This window comes from Coregonus clupeaformis, chromosome 1 (genome assembly GCF_020615455.1).
Source record: "Coregonus clupeaformis isolate EN_2021a chromosome 1, ASM2061545v1, whole genome shotgun sequence".
Taxonomy (NCBI): domain Eukaryota; kingdom Metazoa; phylum Chordata; class Actinopteri; order Salmoniformes; family Salmonidae; genus Coregonus; species Coregonus clupeaformis.
In genome coordinates this window covers 17,256,372-17,277,433 of record NC_059192.1, presented here as the reverse complement: position 1 = coordinate 17,277,433, position 21,062 = coordinate 17,256,372, and the positions used below count along the sequence as shown (strand labels likewise).

The following is a 21,062-nucleotide window of genomic DNA, read 5'->3' as shown; positions in this document are numbered from 1 at the left end:
CTGGCACCACATGGCCAGGTCTCTGACCTCCTCCCTATAGGCTGTCTCATCGTTGTCGGAAATCAGGACTACCACTGTTGTGTCGTCGGTAAACTTAATAATGGTGTTGGAGTCGTGCCTGGCCATGCAGTCATGGGTGAACAGGGAGTATAGGAGGGGACTGAGCAAACACCCCTGAGGGTGTTATAATTATAATAATTAGAGTTGGATAAACGTAGATAAACATGGACTATTTTCACAAGGACTTATATAGGATACTACCCTCTACATCAAAACCTTCACTCCAAATCCAAATTCCAAACCGACAACCTTGATTTTGACTAAAATTACCTGGAAGGATTCTTACTACCAAGGAGTATCAAGAAAAAACTTATAGCAAACCAAAACCTGCAGAAGAAACACAGCAGAAACCAGGAAATAGCTTATCCATCCTAGAGAGGGAGAGCAACAATTTCCAGGCCCAGGGACATGTACTAGTCTGTGGCAACATAAAAGCCAGAACTGGACAAGAACCTGACATTCTCAGCACACAAGGGGACAAACACCTACCTGGAGGAGACAGCGTTCCCTCCCAACTATGACAAAACGACAAGAAAAATGGGTCACAACTCCTGCAGCTCTGTCACATGCTGGGTCTGTACGTAGTCAATGGTAGGCTTCGAGGGAACTCTTACTGTAGGTACACATACAGCTCATCCCTTGGCAGTAGTACTGTAGATTACTTTATCACTGACCTCAACCCAGAGTCTCTCAGAGTGTTCACAGTCAGTCCACTGACACCCCTATCAGATCACAACAAATTCACAGTCTACTTGAACAGAGCAATACTCAACCATGAGGCATCAAAGCCAAAGGAACTGCATAATATTAAGAAATGCTATAGATGGAAGGAAAGTAGTGTAGAAACCTACCCAAAAACAATTAGGCAACAACTATTTCAATCCTTTTTCAGTACTTCCTGGACATAACGTTTCACTGTAATAGTGTAGGTGTAAACATGGCAGTAGAAAACCTAAACAGTATATTTGACCTCTCAGCTTCCCTATCAAATCTGAAAATTTCATAAAGACAACCTAAGAAAATTAATAACAATGACAAATGGTTTGATGAAGAATGCAAAAACCTAAGAAAGAAATTGAGAAACCTATCCAACTAAAAACATAGAGACCCAGAAAACCTGAGCCTACGCCTTCACTATAGTGAATCACTAAAACAATACAGAAATACACTACGGAAAAAGACCAAACAGTGCGTCAGAAATCAGCTCAATGTAATTGAAGAATCCATAGACTCTAACCACTTCTGGGAAAATTGGAACACACTAAATAAACAACAACACGAAGAGATATCTATCCCAAATGGAAATGTATGGATAAACCACTTCTCCAATCTTTTTGGCCCTATAACAAAAAACAAACAGCAAAAACATATACATAATCAAATACAAATCTTAGAATCAACTATTTAAGACTACCAGAACCCATTGGATTCTCAAATTATGTTGAATGAATTACAGGACAAAACCCTCAATGGAATGATAAAAAATACAGACCACAAATTCCAATTGGCTATACTTAAACTCTTTAACATCATCCTTAGCTCTGTCATCTTCCCCAATATTTGAAACCAAGGACTGATCACCCCAATCCACAAAAGTGGAGACAAAGCTGACCCCAATAACTACCATGGGATTTGCGTCAACAGCAACCTTGGGAAAGTCCTCTGCATTATCATTAACAGCAGACGCGTGTATTTCCTCAGTGAAAACAATGTACTGAGCAAATGTCAAATTGCCTTTCTACTAAATTACCGTACGACAGACCACGTATTCACCCTGAAAAGCAAAGTCTACTCATGCTTCAAATAGCTTTTCACTCAATTTGGCATGAGGGTCTGCTATACAAATTGATGGAAAGTGGTGTTGGGGGAAAAACATACGAAATTATACATTCCATGTACACAAACAACAAGTGTGCGGTAAGAATTGGCAAAAAAACACACACATTTCTTTCTACAGGGCCGGGGGATGAGACAGGGATGCAGCTTAAGCCCCACTCTCTTCAACATATATATCATCCAATTGGCGAGGTTGCTAGAACAGTCTGCAGCACCTGGCCTCACCCTACTAGAATCTGAAGTCAAATGTCTACTGTTTGCTGATGATCTGGTGCTTCTGTCACCAAACAAGGAGGGCCTACAGCAGCACCTAGATCTTCTGCACAGATTATGTCAGACCTGGGCCCTGACAGTAAATCTCAGAAATACAAAAATAATGGTGTTCCAAAAAAGGTCCAGTTGCCAGGACCACAAATACAAATTCCATCTAGACACTGTTGCCCTAGAGCACACAAAAAACAATACATACCTCGGCCTAAACATCAGTGCCACAGGTAACTTCCACAAATCAGTGAACGATCTGAGAGACAAGACAAGAAGGGCCTTCTATGCCATCAAAAGGAACATAAAAATCGACATACCAATTAGGATCTGGCTAAAAATAGTTCAATCAGTTATAGAACCCATTGCCCTTTATGGTTGTGAGGTCTTGGGTCTGCTCACCTACCAAATTGAGACTGTTCATGCAGAATGTTGCTAAAATATCATTTGTGTACAACGTAAAACACCAAATAATGCATGCAGAGCAGAATTAGGCTGATACCGCTAATTATCAAAATCCAGAAAAGAGCCGTTCAATTCTACAACCACCTAAAAGGAAGCAATTCCCTTCCATGACAAAGCCATCACCTACAGAAATATGAACTTGGAGAAGAGTCCCCTAAGCAAGCTGGTCCTTTGCCTCTGTTCACAAACACAAACAGACCCCACAGAGCCCCAGGACAGCAGCACAATTAGACCCAACCAAATCATGAGAAAACAAAAAGAGAATTACTTGACACATTAGAAAGAATTAACAAAAAAACTGAGCAAACTATAATGCTATTTGGCCCTAAACAGAGAGTGACTGACCCAAAATTAAGGAAAGCTTTGACTATGTACAGACTCAGTGAGCATTGCTATTGAGAGAGGCCGCCGTAGGTGGACCTGGCTCTCAAGAGAAGACAGTCTATGTGCTCAGTGCCCACAAAATGAGGTGCAAACTGAGCTGTACTTCCTAACCTCCTTCCAAATTTTATTAAACTCCCATATCTGTTGGGTGAAATACCACAAGGTGGCATCACAGCAGTACAATTTGTGACCTGTTGCCACAAGAAAAGGGCAACCAGTAAATAGCGTATGTGTTATGGCTTTACACCCCCTGCTATATTGTGGATAAAGAGTAACCTGTCTAACAGAACACAGAGAGTGTTCTTTAATGGAAGCCTCTCCAACATAATCCATGTAGAAACAGGAATTCCCTAAGGCTGCTCTTTAGGCCCCTTACTTTTTTCAATGTTTACTAAAGACATGCCACTGGCTTTGAAAAAAGTGTGTCTATGTATGATGATGTCTCAACAATATACACATCAGCTACTACAGCAACTGAAATGACTGTAACACCTAAGAAAGAGCTGCAGTTAGTTTCGGAATGGGTAACAAGGAATAAGTTAGTCCTAAATATTTCCACAACTAAAGGCATTGTATTTGGGACAGATCATTCACTAAACCCTAAACCTCAACTACATCTCATAATGAATGATGTGGAAATTGAGAAAGTTGTGGTGACTAAACTGCTTGGAGTAACCCTGGATTGTAAACTGTCCTGGTCAAAACATATTGATACAACAGTAGCTAAGGTGAGGAGAAGTCTGTCCATAGTAAAGCACTGCTCTTCCTTCCTAACAACACTATCAACAAGGCAGGTCCTACAGGCCCTAGTTTTGTTGCACCTAGACTACTGTTCAGTCGTGTGATCAGGTGCCACAAAGAGGGACTTGGGAAAATTGCAGTTGGCTCAGAACAGGGCAGCATGGCTGGCCCTTAAAAGTACACAGGAAGCTAACATGAATGAGGATCTAATGGGGATCCCTAATAAATACAAATACAGAACCAAAACCATTGTAAATACAACCCATAATTATGTTTATTTATTTTCCCTTTTGTACTTTAACTATTTGCACATTGTTACAACACTGTTTGCAGACATAATATGACATTTGAAATGTCTTGATTCTTTTGGAACTTTTGTGAGTGTAATGTTTTCTGTTATTTTTGGATTGTTTATTTCACTTTTGTTTATTATCTATTTCACTTGCTTTGGCAATGGAAACATAGTTTCCCATGCCAATAAAGCCATTTGAATTTAACTGAACTGAGAGAGAGAGAGAGAGAGATAGAAAAAAAAAACTCAGGTTAAAGTCACCCTGAAGGTTCAGGCTCACGACTGAGGACTGAAGTCTCCACAGGCCTCCTCAAGGTCAGACTGTGGAGCACAAAACATCTCCTCACAGCATTCTCTCCTATCCCTCTCCCTCCCTCGCCCCTCTCTTTCTAAATATCTCAGCATCATTGCAGAGGATCCTCTGATTCAATCCTCTCCCTTACCAGTTACTCAAGCAAATGCTACTTCCATAGCATGTTGCGTTACATAAAAACAAAACACCCATTCTGTTTGCTAGCGCTAGCTGCCAAGACACGTGTCTTAATTGACCAGGTGAACACAACGAGAAGAAGCCTCGCTAACGCCGCTAGCTTAGCTCTAGCTTACCGCTAGCTTACTGCTAGCTTACTGCTAGCTTACTGCTAGCTCCTAATTAGTCCATTAACATTAATAGACACCAGAAGTAATTTAGTCCAGTCGGCTGGCGTTGCTCCGTGCTAACTCCATCACTAACATGGTTTGATACCTCATTACGGACCGGTTATTACAGCCCACTCCGGCTCCTCCCACCCCTGATCCCCCCATCACACTATCGACCCCGTCCCCTGTCAATCAATGTTTCCTCCTCTCCTCCTCTCCCTCCCTCGTTCCCTCCCTCCCTCCTCCTGACCCTCTGTTGACCACTCTTTAGTTTCTAACAGTACCTGCTCAGCTGTGCAATCTGAATGTCTACCTGCTGTACACAAAAGCCTTTGCTACAGTAAATGATATGATATCCCAATATTATAATGGCGTAACAGTGAATATGGAATAACAACAATGCTGTTTCCTGACGATTAATACAATTATTATTGAAAATGTATCAAGAGGAGCGGAGTTGACAATGTTTCAACCATAAGACAAGGGCTCAATCTCAATTTGTCTTTCCGCGATTCCTCGTTTCCTATCTCCTTGCATCCTTTTCAACCATATTGGAGGTGAAGTTCCAAGGTCCCTTTCCTCGTAACTGCTTCTCCATTGCAAGGAGGAGAGAGGAGGAATCAATTAATTGAGAAGCTGCCATGGTCCATCCAAAAATCACAAGAACATGTAGAAAAATAGTTGTGAATGAAGCCCATAGTAATGACAGTGGACTTAGAAACACAGCAGTCAACAGGGTTAATATAACTGTTCCTCTTTAGCCAGTTCCAGACGGACCTTGGTCCCTTTCTTTCACCAGATGATGTGTGTCTGGCTGGCCTGCTTGTTGTCTATTTCCCTCTCTCCTCTCCTCCTCCCCACTCTCTCTCTCTCTCTCTCTCTCTCTCTCTCTCTCTCTCTCTCTCTCTCTCTCTCTCTCTCTCTCTCTCTCTCTCTCTCTCTCTTGCTCTGTTTCTCTCCTTGCTCAGATCTCTTTACCTTCCCCACTCTATTGTGTCTATTGATCTCCATCTGAGGTCAATAGCTTTTTAAAGCATCAAGATCGAAACTCCAGACTATCCTCCTCTATCCTTCCTTCCCCCTCCCTCCCTCCCTCCCTCCCTCCCTCCCTCCCTCCCTCCCTTCCCTCATCCCTCTCTGTCTCGCTCCTCTTTTCTCTGCAGCATTGATCCGCAGGGTCAGGGAGAGCTTTCCCACTACAGTAATTTGTAGCCCAAGGTCTCCAGGTTATGTTACTTTATATCTAACTGTCGGATCGCAGACATGAACCGCTAAGTATAGAAGTGGTTAACTGTGAAGAAAAAGGGGTTCATTTACTGGAGCTATTTACAGAGCCAGAGCTCAGATCGTAACTTTTACGTAATCTAACCAAATTTAACTCAGTATTAACTGGATGTTACTGAATGTAAATTAAATGTTATGACAACTCATCAGGGCAGAACAAAATAGTTTTGAAGACTTAAAACAACAACAAAAATAGGACATGAGGGTGTTAAAGATGGGTCTGTTACTTGCTTCTGAAGATGGGTCTGTTACGTGCTTCTGAAGATGGGTCTGTTACGTGCTTCTGAAGATGGGTCTGTTATGTGCTTCTGAAATACCAGAGCTATACAGACATTGTGAACAGCTCCCATATTGTTGGCATGGTGTAACTTCAGTCTTGCTCCAAGAAGAGAGTTGCAGTACCACAAGTTACCCGATTGTCGACATAAAAGTCCCTTTTTCCTCTTAGACGTTCGCACACTAAGAGTTTGTGTGGGAAAATGAATAGACCAGACACTCCCTCACTATAGGACAGAAAGTAGTGAAATATAATAGACCGAAGGAAAGCGATGTCCCTTTGGTGTAGTGGAGTCTGGCTCCCTGACCAAAGACCCAGCCATTGTGTTTGATTCCAGATTCAAACACATCGAGACGGAGAGTCCTGATGCTTTCTCTGCATTTCTCCTTTTATGGTAATTTCCTTGTGTGATAGCCCCTGCCTTCATGGAATACATTGTACTCTCTGCAGCCAGACTCAAAGAGCATGATGACTTATCAAGTGTTAGTGCTCTATCATTACGTTGATATTATTACTCCGTCCTGCTAAGATATGGTATTGAATATGATGTGATAGGCTGCCCCCACATGGGGAGGAGTAGGTACTGCAGCTCCATGGGGCTAACAGTGAACTCAAGGTCATAGGGAGGATGTGGGTGTGCTGTTGGCTGGTGGATGTGTACATAAAACCTGCATTGCTGATGTTGCTGTTTTCATCTCTCCAGGGACTGCATTAGTAACACTCTGGAATAGATGTGGAGGTTTTTGTCAGCCCTCTCTCTGTCTGTCTCTCTCTCTGTCTCTCTCTCTCTCTCTCCCCTCTCTCTCTCTCTCTCTCTCTCTCTCTCTCTCTCTCTCTCTCTCTCTCTCTCTCTCTCTCTCTCTCTCTCTCTCTCTCTCTCTCTCTCTCTCTCTCTCTCTCTCTCTCTCTCTCTCTCTCTCTCTCTCTCTCTCTCTCTCTCGCTCTCTCTCGTGGCATTGTGCTCCAGTCATGTGGAGGTATTGTGCTCCAGTCATGTGGAGGTATTGTGCTCCAGTCATGTAGGGGTATAGTGTTCCAGTCATGTGGGGGTATTGTGCTCCAGTCAATTTGGGGTATGTTGCTCCAGTCATGTGGGGGTATTGTGCTCCAGTCATGTGGAGGTATTGTGCTCCAGTCATGTTTGGGTAAAGGCTCCAGTCATGTTGGAGTATTGTGCTCCAGTCATGTTGGGTATTATGCTCCAGTCATGTGGGGGTATTGTGCTCAAGTAATGTGGGGGTAGTGCTCCAGTCATGTTGGTGTATTGTGCTCCAGTCATGTGGGGGTATTGTGCTCCAGTCATGTTGGTGTACTGTGCTCCAGTCATGTTGGGGTATGGTGCTCCAGTCATGTGGGGGTATGGTGCTCCAGTCATGTTTGGGTATTGTGCTCCAGTCATGTTGGTTTATAGTGCTCCAGTCATGTTGGGGTACGGTGCTCCAGTCATGTGGAGGTATTGTGCTGCAGTCATGTGGGGGTATTGTGCTCCAGTCATGTGGAGGTATTATGCTCCAGTCATGTGGGGGTATTGCTCCAGTTATGTTTGGGTATTGTGCTCCAGTCATGTTGGAGTATTGTGCTCCAGTCATGTTGGGTATTATGCTCCAGTCACGTGGGGGTATTGTGCTCAAGTAATGTGGGGGTAGTGCTCCAGTCATGTTGGTGTATTGTGCTCCAGTCATGTGGGGGTATTGTGCTCCAGTCATGTGGGGGTATTGTGCTCCAGTCATGTTGGTGTACTGTGCTCCAGTCATGTTGGGGTATGGTGCTCCAGCCATGTGGGGGTATGGTGCTCCAGTCATGTTTGGGTACGGTGCTCCAGTCATGTTGGTTTATAGTGCTCCAGTCATGTTGGGGTACGGTGCTCCAGTCATGTGGAGGTATTGTGCTCCAGTCATGTGGGGGTATTGTGCTCCAGTCATGTGGACGTATTATGCTCCAGTCATGTGGGGGTAGTGCTCCAGTCATTTTTGGGTATTGTGCTCCAGTCATGTGGGGGTAGTGCTCCAGTTATGTTTGGGTAATGTGCTCCAGTCATGTTGGGGTAAAGTGCTCCAGTCATGTGGGGGTATAGTGCTCCAGTCATGTGGGGGTATTGTGATCCAGTCATGTAGGGGTATAGTGCTCCAGTCATGTGGGGGTATTGTGGTCCAGTAATGTAAGGTGCTCCAGTCATGTTATGGTATTGTGCTCCAGTCATGTGGGGGTATTGTGCTCAAGTAATGTGGGGGTAGTGCTCCAGTCATGTTGGTGTATTGTGCTCCAGTCATGTGGGGGTATTGTGCTCCAGTGATGTTGGTTTACTGTGCTCCAGTCATGTGGGGGTATTGTGCTCCAGTCATGTTGGTGTATTGTGCTCCAGTCATGTTTGGGTATCGTGCTCCAGTCATGTTGGTTTATAGTGCTCCAGTCATGTCGGGGTACGGTGCTCCAGTCATGTGGAGGTATTGTGCTCCAGTCATGTCGGGGTATTGTGCTCCAGTCATGTGGACGTATTATGCTCCAGTCATGTGGGGGTAGTGCTCCAGTCATTTTTGGGTATTGTGCTCCAGTCATGTGGGGGTAGTGCTCCAGTTATGTTTGGGTAATGTGCTCCAGTCATGTTGGGGTAAAGTGCTCCAGTCATGTGGGGGTATAGTGCTCCAGTCATGTGGGGGTATTGTGATCCAGTCATGTAGGGGTATAGTGCTCCAGTCATGTGGGGGTATTGTGGTCCAGTAATGTAAGGTGCTCCAGTCATGTTATGGTATTGTGCTCCAGTCATGTGGGGGTATTGTGCTCAAGTAATGTGGGGGTAGTGCTCCAGTCATGTTGGTGTATTGTGCTCCAGTCATGTGGGGGTATTGTGCTCCAGTGATGTTGGTTTACTGTGCTCCAGTCATGTGGGGGTATTGTGCTCCAGTCATGTTGGTGTATTGTGCTCCAGTCATGTTTGGGTATCGTGCTCCAGTCATGTTGGTTTATAGTGCTCCAGTCATGTTGGGGTACGGTGCTCCAGTCATGTGGAGGTATTGTGCTCCAGTCATGTCGGGGTATTGTGCTCCAGTCATGTGGAGGTATTATGCTCCAGTCATGTGGGGGTAGTGCTCCAGTCATTTTTGGGTATTGTGCTCCAGTCATGTGGGGGTATTGTGATCCAGTCATGTAGGGGTATAGTGCTCCAGTCATGTGGGGGTATTGTGCTCCAGTCATGTTGGGGTATAGTGCTCCAGTCATGTTTGGGTATTGTGTTCCAGTCATGTGGGGGTAGTGCTCCTTTCATGTTGTGGTAAAGTGCTCCAGTGATGTTGGGGTATTGTGCTCCAGTCATTTCTGGGTATTGTGTTCCAGTCATGTGGGGGTAGTGCTCCTTTCATGTTTGGGTATTGTGCTCCAGTCATGTTGGGGTATGGTGCTCCAGTCATGTGGGGGTATGGTGCTCCAGTCATGTGGGGGTATTGTGCTCCAGTCATGTTGGGGTATAGTGCTCCAGTCAATTTTGGGTATGTTGCTCCAGTCAATGGGGGGATTTTGCTCCAGTCATGAGGGGGTAGTGCTCTTGTCATGTGGGGCTATTGTGCTCCAGTCATGTTGGAGTATTGTGCTCCAGTCATGTTGGGGTATGTGCTCCAGTCATGTTGTGGTATTGTGCTCCAGTCATGTTGGGGTACGGTGCTCCAGTCATGTGGGGGTAGTGCTCCAGTCATGTGGGGGTATTGTTCTCCAGTCATGTTGGGGTAGGTGCTCCAATTATTTTGGGGTATTGTGCTCCAGTCATGTTGGGGTATTGTGTGTGTTCAGACAAATAGTTGTTGCATAAAGCTTGCTTCATTTCGATTGATGTGTGTATCGTGTGTGTTCCAACTGTCTGATGAGTTTGTGTTAATGTATGTAATGTGTGTGTGTTTTGCAGGTACCTGATTCCCTCCCTGGACCGTTCCCATGCTGGCCTCTACCGATGTATCGTCAGAAACCGTGTAGGAGCTTTACTACAGAGGAGGACTGAAGTACAGGTCGCATGTAAGTGACTATGACTGTGTGTGTGTGTGTGTGTATGTGTGTGTCAGGGTTGGGCTCAATTTGAATAATAGGTCAATTCAGGAAGTAAACTAAAATAACAATTCAATAATCAATGACTTTTCAATAAACTGAAAAGTAGAAGCTATTTATTTAAAAGTTTTGAGATTTCTGAATTTTAAATTCAAATAAATTCCTGAATTGGCATTTGTTTGTGTGTGTGTGCGTGCAAGTGTGTGTGTGTGTACACGTGCGTGTGTGTGTGTGTGCAAGTGAAACCAACTGGATTGCAGGTAGTGTATGTGAGTATCCTGAAGATACACTGCCTGTCGAGTAAAGAGTGTGACAGTGTATCCAGACAGGTTCCCTTTGCTGGAGCAGTGGGAGAGTGGGCCAGCTGCATCAGGGGATAAAATATCTACCTGCATGTCATTTACTGAGCCTTTGTCCCCCGGACAGCTGTTCCACTCAACCCTCTCATTAGAATGATTGTGTTGTGCTGTTGTTTTATAATATGACTGCCACTTATTTTATTCCCTTCACTGACAACAACATCTGTTCATCTCCGACTGAACCAGATAGTTTTTAATATGTATCTATAAACCCAGGTTGAAGTTCTAGTAGTCCCCTCCCTAGTACTCCCCTTCCAGTAGTCCCCTACCCTAGTACTCCCTAGTACTCTCCTCCCTAGTACTCCCCTCCCTAGTACTTCCCTCCCTAGAACACCCCTTCTAGTACACTCCTCCCTAGTACTCGACTCCCTAGTACTCCCCTCCTTAGCACTCCCCTTCTAGTACTCCCCTTCTAGTACTCCCCTCCATAGTACTCTCCTCCCTAGTAATCTCCTCCCTAGTACTCCCCTTCTAGTACTCCCCTTCTAGTACTCACCTCCCTAGTCCTCCCCTTCTAGTAGTCCCCTCCCTAGTACTCACTAGTACTCTCCTCCCTAGTACTCCCCTCCCTAGTACTCCCCTCCCTAGTACTCCCCTTCCAGTACTCCCCTCCTTAGTACTCCCCTCCTTAGCACTCCCTTCCCTAGTACACCCCTCCCTTGTACTCCTCTCCTTAGTAATCCCTAGTACTCCCCATCTAGTACTCCCCTTCCTAGTACTCCCCTTCTAGTACTCCCCTCTTTAGTACTCCCCTCCTTAGTACTCCCCTCCCTAGTACTCCCCTCCCTAGTACTCCCCTCCCTAGTACCCTCCCTAGTAATCCCTAGTACTCCCCATCTAGTACTCCCCTTCCTAGTACTCCCCTTCTAGTAGTCCCCTTTTAGTACTCCCCTCCTTAACACTCCACTCCCTATTACTCCCCTCCCTAGTACTCCCCTCCCTAGTAATCCCTAGTACTCCCCATCTAGTACTCCCTTCCTAGTACTCCCCTTCTAGTAGTCCCCTTTTAGTACTCTCCTCCTTAGTACTCCCCTCCTTAGCACTCCCCTCCCTAGTACCCCCCTTTTAGAACTCCCCTCCCTAGTACTTCCCAGTACTCTCCTCTCTAGTACTCCCTAGTACTCCCCTCCTAAGTACTCTCCTCCCTAGTACTCCCCTCCCTAGTACTCCCCTCCCTAGTACTCCCCTCCCTAGTAATCCCTAGTACTCCCCATCTTGTACTCCCCTTCCTAGTACTCCCCTTCTAGTAGTCCCCTTTTAGTACTCTCCTCCTTAGTACTCCCCTCCTTAGCACTCCCCTCCCTAGTACCCCCCTTCTAGAACTCCCCTCCCTAGTACTTCCCAGTACTCTCCTCTCTAGTACTCCCTAGTACTCCAATTTTAGTACTCCCCTCCCTAGTACTCTTCTTACAGTACTCCCCCTAGTACTCCCTATTACTCTCCTCCCTAGTTTTCCCCTCCCTAGTTCTCCCCTTCTAGTATTCCCCTCCCCAGTGCTCCCTAGTACTCCCCTCCCCAGTGCTCCCTAGTACTCCCCTCCCTAGTGCTCCATAGTACTCTCCTTCTAGTACTCCCCTCTCTAGTACTCCCCTCCCTAGTACTCCCCTTCTTGTAGTCCTCTGTAGCACAATTGGTTGAGCATGGCGCTTGTAACGCCAGGGTAGTTGGTTCGATCCCTGGGACCACCCATATGTAAAATTGTATGCACACATGACTGTAAGTCGCTTTGGATAAAAGTGCCTGCTAAATGGCATATTATTATTATATTATTAGTACTCCCCTTTTAATACTCCCCGTCTAGTAATCCCCTCCCTATTATTCCGCTCCATAGTTATCCCTACTACTCCCCTCCCTAGTACTCCCCTCCCTAGTACTCCCTAGTAATTTTCTCCCTGGTACTCCCCTCCCTAGTATTCCCTAGTACTCCCCTCCCTAGTACTACGCTCCCTAGTTATCCCTAGTACTCTCCTCCCTAGTACACCCTAGTACTCTCCTCCCTAGTACTCCCCTCCCTAATACTCCCCTTCTAGTACTCCCCTCCCTAGTACTCCCCTTCTAATACTCCCCTCCCTACTACTCCCTAGTACTATCCTCCCTAGTGCTCCCTATTTTTCCACTCCCTAGTAAACTCCTCCCTAGTACTCCATATTGCTCTCCTTCCTAGTACTCCCCTCCCTAGTACTCCCCTCCCTAGTAGTCCCCTTCTAGTACTCCCCTCCCTAGTACTCCCTAGTACTCCCCATCTAATAATCCCCTTCTAGTACTCCACTACTAGTACTCCCCTTCCTAGTACTCCCCTTCTAGTACACACCTCCTTAGTATTCCCCTCCTTAGTTCTCCCCTCCCTAGTACTCCCCTTCTAGTACTCCCCTCCCTACTACTCCCTGGTACTCCCCTCCCTAGTATTCCCTAGTACTCCCCTCCCTAGAACTACGCTCCCTAGTTATCCTTAGTACTCTCCTCCCTAGTACACCCTAGTACTCCCCTCCCTAATACTCCCCTTCTAGTACTCCCCTCCCTAGTACTCCCCTTCTAATACTCCCCTCCTTACTACTCCCTAGTACTCTCCTCCCTAGTACTCCCTAGTATTCCGCTCCCTAGTAAACTCCTCCCTAGTACTCCATATTATTCTCCTTCCTAGTACTCCCCTCCCTAGTACTCCCCTCCCTAGTAGTCCCCTTCTAGTACTCCCCTCCATAGTACTCCCTATTACTCCCCATCTAGTACTCCCCTTCTAGTACTCCACTTCTAGTACTCCCCTTCTAGTACTCCACTTCTAGTACTCCCCTTCCTAGTACTCCCCTTCTAGTACACCCCTCATTAGTATTCCCCTCCTTACTACTCCCCTCCCTAGTACTCCCCTTCTAGTACTCCCCTCCCTACTACTCCCTTGTACTCTCCTCCCTAGTACTCCCTAGTACTCTCCTCCCTAGTAATCCCCTCCCTAGTACTCCATTTCTAGTACACCCCTTCTAGTACTCTCCTCCCTAGTACTCCCCTTCCAATACTCCCCTTCCTAATACTCCCCTTCTAGTACTCCCCTCCTTTGTACTCCCCTCCTTAGTACCCCCTCCCTAGTACTCCCCTCCTTAGTACTCCCCTCCAAAGTACTCCCCTTCTAGTACTCCCCTCCCTAGTGCTCCCCTCCCTAGTACTCCCCTTCTAGTAGTCCCCTTCCTAGTACGCCCCTCCCTAGTACTCCCCTCCCAGTACTTCCCTTCTCGTACTCCCCTCACCAGTTCTCCCCTTCTAGAACTCCCCTCCGTACTCCCTAGAACTCTCCTCTCTAGTACTCCCTACTACTCCCCTTCTAGTACTCCACTTTCTAGTACTCCCGTTCTAGTACTCCCCTCCTTAGTACTCCCTGGTACTCTCCTCCCTAGTACTCCCTACTACTCCCCTTCTAGTACTCCACTTTCTAGTACTCCCGTTCTAGTACTCCCCTCCCTAGTTATCCCTAGTACGCTCCTCCCTAGTGCTCCATAGTACTCCCCTTCTAGTAATCCCCTCCCTAGTACACTCCTACCTAGTACTCCCTAGTACTCCCCTCCCTAGTTCTCCCCTCCCTGGAACTCCATAGTACTCTCCTTCTAGTACTTTACTCCCTAGTACTCCCCTACCTAGTACTCCCCTTCTAGTACTCCCCTCCCTAGTATTCCACTTCTAGTACTCCCCTCCCTAGTTATCCCTAGTACTCTCCACCCTAGTACTCCCCTCTCTAGTAATCCCCTTCTAGTACTCCCCTTCTAGTACTCCCCTCCCTAGTACTCCCTATTACTCTCCCCCCTAGTACTCCCCTCCCTAGTACTATCATTCTAGTACTCCCTTCCCTAGTTCTACCTAGTACTCTTCTCCCTAGTACTCCCCTCCCTAGTACTCCACTTCTAGTACTCCCCTCGCTAGTACTCCCCTCCCTAGTTATCCCTATTACTCTCCTCCCTAGTACTCCCCTCCCTAGGACTACCCTTCTAGTACTCCCCTCCATAGTTATCCGTATTACTCTTCTCCTTAGTACTCTCCTCCCTAGTACTAGGGAGGAGAGTAATAGGGATAACTAGGGAGGGGAGTACTAGCTCCAGTCATGTGGGGGTAGTGCTCCAGTTATGTTTGGGTATTGTGCTTCAGTCATGTTGGAGTATTGTGCTCCAGTCATGTTGGGTATTATGCTCCAGTCATGTGGGGGTATTGTGCTCAAGTAATGTGGGGGTAGTGCTCCAGTCATGTTGGTGTATTGTGCTCCTGTTATCCCTATTACTCTCCTCCCTAGTACTCCCCTCCCTAGGACTACCCTTCTAGTACTCCCCTCCATAGTTATCCGTAGTACTCTTCTCCTTAGTACTCTCCTCCCTAGTACTCCATATGACTCTCTTCCCTAGTACGCCCCTCCCTAGTACTCCATTTCTAGTATTCCCCTCCCCAGTACTCCCTAGTACGCTACTTCTAGTACTTTACTCCCTAGTACTCCCCTCCCTAGTACTCCCCTCCCTAGTTATCCCTAGTATTTGCCTCCCTAGTACTCTCCTCCCTAGTACTCCCCTCCCTAGTACTCCCTATTACTTTCCTCCCTATTTCTCCCCTCCCTAGTACTCCCCTTCTAGTATTCCCCTCCCCAGTACTCCCTAGTACTCTCCTTCTAGTACTTTACTCCCTAGTACTCCCCTTCTAGTACTCCCCTCCCTAGTACTTCCCTTCTAGTATTCCCCTCCCCAGTTCTACTTAGTACTCTCCTCCCTAGTACTCCCCTCCCTAGTACTCCCCTCCATAGTTAGCCTTGAGCCTTGAGCTAGCCCCGGCTATCTACCTCTCTGTCTACCAGACGGGAGTAGCCAGCTAACCAGCTAACTAGCTACTTGCTATTAGCCACCGTTAGCTGCATTTTCTCCTTTGTCCGTGGCCTGCACTTCCTACCAGCCAGCTCTAGCCTGGACTATTATCGGCCAGTCTGCACTGTCTGCACAGTGAGTTGTCGGATTTTCTGCCGGAATCACTGATTCACTGGACCTTTAACTCTGGATAATTGCAACTAACTAACTGCAACCAAATGAACGTTGTTGTTGGCTAATCAGCCTTGAGCTAGCCTTGAGTCAAGCACATCTCCCGGCTATCTCCCTCTTTGTCAACCGGACGGGACCTCCTAGAGTCAACACGGAGCCCTGCCGATCCATCACGACTGGTCTGCCGACGTAATTGTCTGTGGTTTCAACAGGCTTCCCGTTGCGACGACCACGAAGATCCATCTGCTAGCCCCGGCCCACTAGCACACGCAAACTACAACCGTGTTTCCTTCTCGCTGTGCTGAAGCACCAATTTGAACTGCTCTTGGATTCACATATTGCTGTTCACTGGACCTTATGATCACTCAGCTGCACAGCTGATGCCTGCTGGACTGTTCCTTTACATAGTACCCTGTCCTGTTTATTCTGTTTAGCCTTAGCCCGAACTTTATCGCAACTACCAGTTGTTGTCTTAGCTCTCTCTAATAACACCTGTGATTGCTTTATGCCTCTCTCCCATGTCAATATGCCTTGCCTATTGCTGTTCCAGTTAGTTCTTATTATACAAGTTCACTGTAGAACCCCAAGTCCCTCTCAAACTGTCTCAAATAGTTCCTTTGTTCCACCCCCCATACACGCCGAGACTGGCTCAATCGGTGCCTCCAGTGATGCTATCTCTTTCATTGTTACCCAACGCTTAGGTTTACCTCCACTGTACTCCATCCTTCCATATCCTTGTCTGTACATAATGCCCTGAATCTTTTCTACAACGCCCGGAAATCTGCCCCCATTATTCTCTGTACCCAACGCACTAGAAGACCAGTTCTTAAAGCCTTTAGCCATATCCCTTTTCTAGTCCCCCTCTGTTCCTCTGGTGATGTAGAGGCTAACCCAGGCCCTGCAGCCCCCAGTATCACTCCTACTCCCCAGGAGCTAACATTTGTTGACTTCTGTAACCGTAAAAGCCTTGGTTTTCTGCACGTTAACATCAGAAGTCTACTTCCTACGTTTGAATTATTCACTGTGTTAGCACACTCCGCCAACCCTGATGTTCTAGCAGTGTCTGAATCCTGGCTAAGGAAGGCCACCAAAAATTCTGAAATTTCCGTCCCCAACTACAGCATTTTCCATCTAGATAGAACTGCCAAAGGGGGTGGAGTTGCAATCTACTGTAGAGATAGCCTGCAGAGCTCTATCATACTATCCAGGTCTGTGCCCAAACAGTTTGAGCTTCTACTTCTAAAAATCCACCTTTCCAGAAATAAGTCTCTCACTGTTGCCACTTGCTACAGACCCCCCTCAGCCCCCAGCTGTGCCCTGGACACCATATGTGAATTGATTGCCCCCCATTTATCCTCAGAGTTCGTACTGCTTGGTGACCTAAATTGGGATATGCTTAACACCCCGGCCATCCTACAATCCAAACTAGATGCCCTCAATCTCACACAAATTATCAACGAACCTACCAGGTACAACCCTAAATCCATAAACATGGGTACCCTCATAGATATCATCCTGACTAACTTACCCTCTAAATACACCTCCGCTGTCTTCACCCAGGATCTCAGTGATCACTGCCTTATTGCCTGCGTCCGTAACGGGTCCGCGGTCAAACGACCACCCCTCATCACTGTCAAACACTCCCTAAAACACTTTAGCGAGCAGGCCTTCCTAATTGACCTGGCCCAGGTATCCTGGATGGATATAGATCTCATTCCGTCAGTAGAGGATGTTGTTCTTTAAAAGTAATTTCCTCTCAATCTTAAATAAACATGCCCCATTAAAAAAATACAGAACTAAGAACAGATATAGCCCCTGGTTCTCCTCAGACTTGACTTCCCTTGACCAGCACAAAAACATCCTGTGTGCGTACTGCATTAGCATCAAATAGCCCCCGCGATATGCAACTTTTCAGGGAAGTCAGGAACCAATATAAACAAGCAGTTAGGAAAGCAAAGGCTAACTTTTTCAAACAGAAATTTGCATCCTGTACTCCCCTCCCTAGTTATCCCTAGCACTCGCCGCCCTAGTACTCCCTAGTCACTCCTCCCTAGTACTCCCATCCCTAGTACTCCCCTCCCTAGTACTCCCCTCCCTAGTAGTCCCCTTCTAGTACTCCCCTCCCTAGTACTCCCCTTCTAGTTCATCCCTCCCTAATACTTCCCTTCTAGTACTCCCCTCCCTAGTACTCCCATTCTAGTACTCCCCTCCCTAGTACTTCCCTTCTAGTACTCCCCTCCCCAGTTCTACCTAGTCCTCTCCTCCCTAGTACTCCCCTCCCTACTTGTCCCTAGTACTCTCCTACCTAGTACTCCCTAGTACTCCCCTTCTTGTACTCCCCTCCATAGTACTCCCCTCCCTAGTAGTCCCCTTCTAGTACTCCCCTCCCTAGTACTCCCCTTCTAGTTCTCCCCTCAATAATACTTCCCTTCTAGTACTCCCCTCCCTAGTACTGCCCTTCTAGTACTCCCCTCCCTAGTACTCCATGGTACTCCCCACCCTAGTGCTCCCCTCCCTCGTACTCCCTAGTACTCTCCTTCCTACTAATCCCCTCTTATGAACTCCCTAGTACTCTCCTTCCTAGTACTCCCCTCCCTAGTACGCTCCTCCCTAGTTATCCCTAGTACTCTTCTCCCTAGTATCAATCAATCAATCAATTTTATTTTATATAGCCCTTCTTACATCAGCTAATATCTCGAAGTGCTGTACAGAAACCCAGCCTAAAACCCCAAACAGCTAGTAATGCAGGTGTAGAAGCACGGTGGCTAGGAAAAACTCCCTAGAAAGGCAAAACCTAGGAAGAAACCTAGAGAGGAACCAGGCTATGAGGGGTGGCCAGTCCTCTTCTGGCTGTGCCGGGTGGAGGTTATAACAGAACCATGCCAAGATGTTCAAAAATGTTCATAAGTGACAAGCATGGTCAAATAATAATCAGGAATAAATCCTAGTACTCTCCTCCCTAGTACTACCTAGCACTCTCCTCCCGAGTACTCACCTCCATAGTTCTCTCCTCCCTATAACTCCCCAGTACTCCCCTCCCTAGTAGTCCCTAGTAATTTTCTCCCTGGTACTCTCCTCCCTAGTATTCCCTAGTACTCTCCTCCCTAGTACTCCCCTCCCTAGTACTCCCCTCCCTAGTTATCCCTAGTACTCTCCTCCCTAGTACACCCTAGTACTCTCCTCCCTATTACTCCTCTCCCTAGTAATCCCCTTCTAGTACTCAACTCCCTAGTACTCCCTAGTACTCTCCTCCCTAGTACTCACTAATATCCCCCCTAGTACTCCCCTCCCTAGTACTCCCTATTACTCTCCACTTCTAGTACTTCCCTTCTAGTACTCCCCTCGCTATTTCTACCTAGTACTCTTCTCCCTAGTACTCTCCTCCCTATTACTCCACATTACTCTCTTCCCCAGTACTCCCCTCCCTAGTACTCCCCTTCTAGTATTCCCCTCCCCAGTTCTCCCTAGTACTCTACTTCTAGTACTTTACTCCCTGGTACTCCCCTCCCAAGTACTCCCCTCCCTAGTTATCACTAGTACTCGCCTCCCTAGTACTCCCCTCACTAGTACTCCCCTTATTGTACTCCCCTCTCTAGTACTCCCCTCCCTAGTAGTCCCCTTCTAGTACTCCCCTCCCTAGTACTCCCCTTCTAGTACTCCCCTCTCTAGTTATCCCTAGTACTCTCCTCACTAGTACTCCCCTCCCTAGTACTACCCTTCTAGTACTCCCCTCTCTAGTTATCCCTATTACTCTCCTCCCTAGTAATCCCCTCCCTAGTACTACCCTTCTAGTACTCCCCTCTCTAGTTATCCCTAGTACTCTCCTCACTAGTACTCCCCTCCCTAGTACTACCCTTCTAGTACTCCTCTCTCTAGTTATCCCTAGTACTCTCCTCCCTAGTACTCCCTTCCCTAGTACTCCCCTCTCTAGTACTCCCCTCCCTAGTACTCCCCTGTTGTCTTCCCCTCCCTAGTTCTCCCCTCCCTAGAACTCCCTAGTACTCTCCTCCCTAGTACTCCACTCCCTAGTACGCTCCTCCCTAGTACTCCCTAGTACTCCCCTCCTTAGTACTCCCCTTCTAGTACTCCCCTCCCTAGTACTCCCTAGTACTCTCCTCCCTAGTGTTCTCCTCCCTAGTTTTCTCCTCCTTAGTACTCTCTAGTACTCTCCTCCCTATTACCCTCCTCCCTAGTACTCCCTAGTACTCTCCTCCTTACTACTTCCCTCCTTAGTAATCCCTAGTAATCTCATCCCTAGTCTCCTCTCCCTAGTACTCCCCTTCTAGTACTCTTCTCCCTAGTACTCCCTAGTACTCTCCTCCCTAGCACTCCCTAGCACTTTCCTCCCTAGTACTCTCCTCCCTAGTATCCCCCTACCTAGTACTCCCCTTCTAGTACTCCCATTATATAACTCCCCTTCCTAGTACTCCCCTTCAAGTACTCCCCTCCCTAGTACTCCTTTCTAGTACTCTCCTTCTGGTAGTCCCATCCCTAGTACTCCCCTCCCTTGTTATCCCTAGTACTCCCCTCCCTAGTACTCACTAGTACTCTCCTCTCTGGTACTCCCTAGTACTCCCCTCCCTAGTACTCCCTAGTACTTTTCTACCTGGTACTACCCTCCCTAGTATTCCCTAGTAATCTATTCCCTAGTACTCCCCTCCCTAGTACTACCCTCCCTAGTATTCCCTAGTAATCTCCTCCCTAGTACTCCCCTCCCTAGTACTCCTAGTACTCTCCTGCCCTAGTGTTTTCCTCCCTAGTTTTCTCCTCCCTAGTACTCCATAATACTCCCCTCCCTAGTACTCCCCTCCCTAGTACTCCCTAGTACTCTCCTCCCTAGTACTCTCCTTCCTAGTACTCCCTAGTACTCCCCTCCCTAGTACTTCCTAGTTCTCTCCTTCCTTGTACTCCCCTCCTTAGTACTCCCTAGTACTCTCCTCACTAGTGTTCTACTCCCTAGTTTTCTCCTCCCTAGTGTTCCCTAGTACTCTCCTCTCTAGTACTCCCTAATACTCCCCTCCCTAGTACTCCCTTGTTCTCCTTGCTTGTATAGTCCCTGGCAGTGTCACACACCATATCCCTTCACCTCTCTCTCTCTCTCTCTCTCTCTCTCTCTCTCTCTCTCTCTCTCTCTCTCTCTCTCTCTCTCTCTCTCTCTCTCTCTCTCTCTCTCTCTCTCCCTCTTTCTCTCCCTCTTTCTCTCTCTCTATGTCTCTGTTCCTCCTCTCTCTCTCTCTCTCTCTCTCTCTCTCTCTCTCTCTCTCTCTCTCTCTCTCTCTCTCTCTCTCTCTCTCTCTCTCTCTCTCTCTCTCTCTCTCTCTCTCTCTCTCTCTCTCTCTCTCTCTCTCTCTCTCTCTCTCTCTCTCTCTCTCTCTCTCTCTCTCTCTCTCTCTCTCTCTCTCTCTCTCTTTGTATCTCTCTCTCTTTCTTTTTTCCTCCAT

General features: G+C 47.0%; 1 protein-coding gene across 1 annotated transcript in view; it reads left to right on the top strand.

Annotated features, from left to right (window-relative positions):
• LOC121577743 (protein sidekick-2-like) overlaps nt 1–21,062 on the top strand; it is a 242,162-nt gene that overhangs the window by 20,648 nt on the left and 200,452 nt on the right. The window contains exon 2 of the mRNA XM_045207986.1: nt 10,132–10,238. Coding sequence (XP_045063921.1) covers nt 10,132–10,238 — 107 coding nt within the window. The remainder of the gene's footprint in view (nt 1–10,131; nt 10,239–21,062) is intronic.